Source organism: Octodon degus, unplaced genomic scaffold (assembly GCF_000260255.1).
Source record: "Octodon degus isolate 3935 unplaced genomic scaffold, OctDeg1.0 scaffold00068, whole genome shotgun sequence".
In the NCBI taxonomy this organism is placed as follows: domain Eukaryota; kingdom Metazoa; phylum Chordata; class Mammalia; order Rodentia; family Octodontidae; genus Octodon; species Octodon degus.
Window position 1 is genome coordinate 5,971,124 of NW_004524644.1, and position 7,062 is coordinate 5,978,185.

Genomic DNA, 7,062 nt, shown 5'->3' on the forward strand with positions numbered 1-7,062 from the left:
ATTTGTAGGAAAATGGTTATATCTCGAGACCATAATACTACATGGAGTAAATCAGAGAAAGTTAAACACCACATATTTCTCTTATATGAGAAATATAAAATATTTAAATACTTCATAAAATTAGTTAAAGAGCAAAATAAAACAGGGATGATAGGAAACAGAGGTCAACTTTGTGGAGATAGGAAAGGGATCTATGAAGGAGAGGGGAAGGTGGGGAAAAGGGGAAGTAAAAACAAGATGCAATATGTATACACACCACTTCCCCAAGATGAACGTAATTGTTATGTAATGTAAACATATACAGTGGTAGTTTCCTTCATGAACTCAACTCTCCCCATAATTCTGGTTGCAAACTGAACTGGATGAAAACTAAATTTCCCCATAAGGTCTATATTGAGCCTAACCACCACATTTGACTTGGTTCTCACCCAACTCGGTTTGCCACCAGAATTGTGGGAAAAAACTTTAAACTTGTGAACTGAGGTACCAGTAAGAACATAAAGCTGCCATGAAAAGAATCGGGCCATCTCAAGAGGAAGTGAGCTGTCCCTCAGTGAATTTCAACAGCTATGCACAATATCAAAGTAATTTGTTATTAAAACCAAAATACTTCACTTTAAGAATATATAATTAAAAATTAAGGGGGCCAGGGAGATGGCTCAGTGGAATAAGCACTTCCCTGGCAAGTGCAAGGGCCTGAGTTCAATCCTCGGTTCCACCAAAAATAAATAAATAAATAAATAAATAAGAGCAGATTCAAGTTATCTCAGATGTGGTCTTCACTTGCTTACATTCCAATATATTTTCCCAGCAGAAGAAATAAGAGAGGTCACCATGCACATGTCACGACCCTCGGGGGACACGTGGCCCATGGGAAAAATTTTGTGGTGAATTTCTGGGCCAGAAGTTGTTGGTGTTGTAAAAAGAAAAAAAACTACTTTTAAGAAATCTTTCCCTCTATGACTTCTGTTAGCAAAACACTACCTATTAAGTTTTCTTCTTTTTTTTTCTTTGCATGGTACTAGGGATTGAACTCAGGACCTTGTGCTTGCCAGGCAAGTGCTTATTCTACTGAGCTATCTCCCCAGCCCCAACTTTTCTTCTTTATATACATACGAAGCATATTAATAGGATCACAAAAGCCATAAAGTTTTAAAAGCTTAAAGGGGCTGGGAAGGGATAGATTTTATACATAACCTCAGCATCCTCTTTTTCTACATATCCGTATGTGTATATAAACATTTTTAGGTAAATAAATTCAATTATTTTTGAGAAACATTTTGCAAAAATGCTTACTATAGATTTATTATTTTTGGAGAAAAATGATAAAACACATTATGGTGAAAGAACAGAGTTCTAGTAAAATGTTTTTTACTGATTTGTCTGAGTTGTTCTGGCAAGATGGCGCAGCTGAGAAACAGTGAAGGCCACTGAACAAAGGCTGAGTGGTTGCTGATGTTCTCCATACTTGGGCAGTTACGGTTCTCACACCAAAGGAGAAATCAGATTATTGCCTGGTCCAATTTGAATATTTATATACAAAAGGAAGAAGAGGTAATCATACCTTCTTTCTTTCTCAGGGAGACACAATAAAGACACATGAATAAAAATGAACTAGCTGCGTTGTCTTCAATTTCAATTTTTTTAAATTTAATTTTTTATTTTATGTATTTAGTACAGGGTCTCACTTTGCAACTTGGACTCGTAGTGATCCTTCTGTTTTTAGCCTCCCCAGTGCTGGGATTACAGGCATATGCCACCATGCCCTGACTCAAGTTGCCTGGGGCCCGGGCCGGTGAGGCACGTGGTGCTAGGGACTGAACCCTGGTTGAAGTGCTTGCCTAAGCAAAGTGCTTAGTCCACTAAGCTATCTTGCTGGCCCCTCAATTTTAATTTAATTCTTTTGTATTCTACTCATTTCCCATCTTTTGTAGCACAGTTCACAGAATACATGCTAAATACTAAAAACTTAATTTTTACCTTAGAAATTAATAGCTAATAAACTTTTCTGAGAGGAAGATAATGGCTACAGCCTGTATCTAGTGCTCCCCAAGCCTCCTGTGCGCACAGGTGTGGCTTCTGGGAGGCGACTGACCCTAGCTGTGCAATGCTGCACCACGGATGTCACATGGCTTGGTCCACTGATGGGTTAAGCTGGACGTGACATTGGCAGGTGAAGCCTGGGGGCAGGAAGTGGTCACTGTGGGTGTGGCCTGGCAGGGTCTAGTAGGTACACAATCCTCCTCCTTGATGGCTTGCTGTTCCTTGTGTGCGACACCCCTCTGCAAATCTGCACTGCCTTGGAGTCAGCTGACTGTGGACTGAAACCTCCACAAACTGAGCACCAAATGAACCTTTCCTCCTTTACCTTGAGAGTGTTGGCTGGTGTGTCCCAGCAATGAGAAAGTGTTGCTTACCATAGGTTACATCTGTGGGCTTTGCTAGACAGCTTAGTTGTTTAAAGTGCTGCTTGGGTAAATGCAGGCAGGTGCATAGGACTGCGGTTCGATTCTCAGCTCCAGGAGCTGTACCAGACCTGCCCTTAAGGCAGCCTGAAGAAGAACCAAAAAATCTTCTACCACAGCAACCATTGGAGAAGAGTAGCCATGGCCCTTCACTATCCCATGGCTGTGGACCTCAACAAGGGTCACAAGGTGACTAGGAATGTGAGCAAACCAAGGCACAGCTACTGTTGCGGACTTCTCACCAAACACACCAAGTCTGTGCGGGACATGATCTGGGAAGTGTGCGGTTTCACACCCTACGAGGGAGCAGCGCACCATGGAGCTGCTCAAGGTCTCCAAGGGCAGGTGTGCCCTCAAGTTCATTGAGAAAAGGGTGGGGACGCACATTGGCGCCAAGAGGAAGCATGAGAGCTGAGCAAAGTGCTGGCCGCCATGAGTAAGGCAGCTGAGGCCCTCTGGAATAAAGCTTTGTAGGAAAAAACAACAAAACAAACAAACAAACAAAAAAAAAAACAAAACAAAAACTCCTTCTCATAGGTTACATCTGCTCAAATTCAAAGAGGCAGTGGGGGAGACACAGTAGCTGCATACCTTGGGACTTGTCTTTCTCTTAGGAAATATGTAAGATTTGAAGAGGAGAGCCAACTATTGGAGAGAGGAATTACTATTAGAATGGGAAGAGATTTCCTGAATGCATTTAACAAATGAAGTCATTCTGGGAGATCCTGCCTTTAAAAACTCCGTTTATGGAGAGATAGTCCCTATATATCCTCCATTCTCTAGGAAACATTTGGGTATTAAGGAGAAAGTACAAGGGTGATGGAGAGGAGATGCGATCCTGCTCTCAGAGAGCATGTGGTCTACTGGATTAGGAAATATTTCTGAGTTACACATCTTGACAAGTCCTATGAAGGGAAGAGCATGCAAGGTGACCTTGCCTCGCTTGGAGCCTGGGGAAGTGGTGTGTGAATAAAGATCTGAAGACTGTACGAATGGAAAAGCATACATGCAGACCTGTTACTGGGGAAGGATGACGCACTGTGGAAGTGGAGGGAAAAGCAGCAGGGAAAACTCTCGAGATATCCAGGGCCATCAGGCAAGGCCTGGGACAAGTGCTTGCATTTCCAGGGCTTCGATTCTCATCTCTGCCACAGACTCCTATTTTGACTGATGGTTGACTACCTACACATCAGTATTTTTTTTATCACCTGCGACTCAAACTTACTGTTTTTCACTGGACAGCTGCAGCAGTTTCCTGTCTGGTTATCCAGATCTACACCAATCTGCTCTCATTGCCAGAAACCAATGGCGCACGGCACAGACCAGAAGCAGGGAACGACCACATGGATCTCTGGAGATCCATATGGCTACGATGGCTCAGGGCCATGCATTCTTAGATCTGCATCTGATTAGTGCTGTTTTAAGTAGTAAATTTTAAAAAAGCCCCCCCACTCTTAAATATCAAGTTTTACAAATACTGTAAACCATGTAAGTTAAAAGTGAAGCATGACCGTTACATATGAAAATACATGACAGCATTATTTTGGAAAGTCCATAATTTATTCCATTTATAGTCCATAATAAAATGGATTCTTAGGAACTTTAAAAATGAGGTAGAAGTAACAATTAGACATAAAGCTCCCCAGTCTTGAAACCTGAAATATTAAATTCTAGATTTTTTGTAAGACCTCTTTCTGGAGGTTAGCATAGTTTGAAAATTATTTTCATCCAATGGAAAAAGAGGGAATTGAAAAATAGATAAGTTGATGAAGGCAGTGAGTTCTTCTCAGCTGGTTTTATTTTTCACTGAAGCTCGAATATAGGATTATATTTTCTTTACTTACAGGAAGCTGTCACTGTTCTGTTATCCAATAATGCTCAGAACAGAATGGAAAATGCTTATGCCAAGTGACACAAGCCTCAACCATTCTCTGCAGGCATCGCCATGTCAACGTACTTCTAGTCCAACAGCTTTCTCAACTCTACAGTTCTGTGAGGGAACTATGAATATTTTTAAACATTTTCCAGATTCATCATGGAGGCTGCTTTTCTTCTCTGTACTGTAATCACACTGAGCTGCAATTAAAATAAACAATCAGTAAGGAGTTACTTTTTCTATGGAAATTCTTAGATTAATACAAAGTGCAAGGCATCACAACCTCAGTGAAAATCATCCTGGAAGGCGGCCTTAGAAGAGGCCTTTTCTTTTCTTTTGGTGTTCTTTTCTAGTTTAATTTTGAGACTTTAAAGTGTCTGTGTTACATTAGACAAATTCATGGCAAATATGACATTTCATAGCTCAGAGTGATACACTCTTCCACAGATGGATGAAAAACATCTAGATAAATGTTCATTAGCAAAGTATCTAAGGCATAAGCTAATGTAAGCAAACACAATACCAGTCATTTAAAAAGTGATGACAGAACCTAAGAAGAAAAGTCAAAAAGGAAAACAATCTTTAAATATGAATTGTGATTATAATCTAAATACATGGTAAAAAAGAGGTAGCTGTACAAGGAACGCACAGCATAAAGGATGTTTTCTTTCCTTCATGCTCCTTCACTGCACAGTCCTCTCTCCTGACACAACCATGACCTTAAGTAATGTCTAGAAATATTTTAAATAAGAACACACACACACACACACACACACACACATATGTTAGAAATAATTCTATAATTCCACATTAGATCTACTTCTTTTTTTTTTTTTGTGGTACCGGAGATTGAACTCAGGACCCTGCACTTGCCAGGAAAGTACTTATTCTACTGAGCTATCTCTCCGGGCCCTAGATCTACTTCTTTTTTTATTTTTTAATTTATTTTTATTTTTGGCAGAATCGGGGATTGAACGCAGGCCCTTGCACTTGCCAGGGAAGTGCTTATTCTACTGAGCCATCTCCTTGGCCCCCTCTTTTTTATTTTCATTATTATTATTTTTTGATCTACTTCTTTTAACATCTGCAAATTAATTCCTTGCATTGATACATAATTTAACTTGTTTCCTATTGAGTATCTGCACAGTTTTCAACCATTTACAATCAGAGATACTGCTGCCATTAGTATTTTTCTATGCTTGTTGCCTTGCAAAGACTTCCAGGTGCAAGTCTGGGCCAAAGGTTATACACACGCAACAATTCTGAGTGAAGCCGCCAACCTGTGCCTACAGAGAGTGCACACACCTGGTGTCCGACAGTGCCAGGACAGTGCGCCATCGAATCTCGTGATGTGCTATGTGACAATGATATGAGATTAAAATTAAAATTCACATTGTTCTATGGAAGAGGATGAGCATTTTCATAGGCTTCAAAGCCATCTGTCTTTCCTGTTCTGTGAAAGTCCTGCTTTATCCCCTCAAGTGTTAGACTGCAGCGTTTTTATGTGTTTGGATATTAGTCTTTTGCCATATGTGCTAGAAATACTCTCCTGTTTGTCACAGGCTTTATAACTTTATTTTTTTCCGTGGGCTGAGGAGCACACCGAGGTCTTTCCGCACGCTCGTCAAGTGCGTTGTCACTGATCTGTCTCAGTCCTATGACTTTCCTCAATGTAGAAATGTGAGAGTTTATGCAGTGACATTTATTACTTTTCTCATAGCCTCCTGGTTTTGTGATTTTACACAAAAGGCTTTACCATACTGATTTTAGAAACCGTCCTGCTGTCCTAAGAGCACAGGGTGACGCTCAGCTGTGCAGAGGACCTTACTAAAGATGGAGAGTGGAGGCACAGCCAGCAGGAACAGTGCGTTCAGGGCAGGTGCGGGCAGGTGCAGGCCGCCCCGCAAGGCAGGGACCACCGCACTCCTTCAACGCCTTCCATTTCAGTAAGTGCCATGCACTCAGTAGGACATCATTTCTAACAGTAATGTCTAGTTTTAGAAGAAAATGGAAAGATGAGGATTCAGAAAAGGCAAATATACAGGTAAGAAAAATTGCATATATGGCTTACAAAGGAAGTATACCACTGGGTGTCATTTAAAATATAAAAAAACTTACTTTAGAGAATAATTTCCTTTTTGTTTATGGGGAGAATGTTAAATGATTCCCTTTCATTTTCAAATAAAAACACAATGGAGGGAGAAAACAGTTGTGGAAAAATGTGTTCCAGAAAAAAATTGTGAAGTAGCTACTGACAAAACATTTAAAACAGGATCTTGGACTGGCGAGATAGCTCAGTGGACTAAGCACCTGCTTAGGCAATCACAGGGACTGGGGTTTGATCCCTGGCACCGCATGCCGCGCGGGCCACTGAGCCTGAATGGGCGTGGTGTTGCACACCTTGTAATCCCAGTGCGGGGGAGGCTGAAAACAGGAGGATCACTAGGAGTCTGAGCTGTGTGGTGAGCCCCTGTACCAAATACATTAGAAACAAACAAACACGATGTAAAATAGGATCTCAAAAAGAATGGCAGAAACTTCCACTGGAGAGTTTAAATAACAGAAAATCATCACTAAGGGATGGTTTAGGTTTAGTTTTGTTGGAAAGGAGATTAAATTAGAGATCAATGGATTATATAAATAAGGTACTAGAGTTTACTCTTTATACTATGGAACTCCAGGTAGGTCTCCTCTCCCCTCCCCTCTCCTCCCCTCCCCTTC

At 40.9% G+C, this 7,062-nt stretch overlaps 1 protein-coding gene across 2 annotated transcripts in view; it reads right to left on the minus strand.

Moving 5' to 3' along the window:
* Positions 1-4,063: 4,063 nt before the first annotated feature.
* Sclt1 (sodium channel and clathrin linker 1) overlaps positions 4,064-7,062 on the minus strand; it is a 262,327-nt gene continuing 259,328 nt past the window's right edge. For both annotated transcript variants that reach the window (XM_023719509.1, XM_023719507.1), the window contains one exon: positions 4,064-4,541. In XM_023719509.1, the coding sequence (XP_023575277.1) occupies positions 4,479-4,541 (63 nt within the window). In that variant the 3' untranslated portion in view covers positions 4,064-4,478. The remainder of the gene's footprint in view (positions 4,542-7,062) is intronic.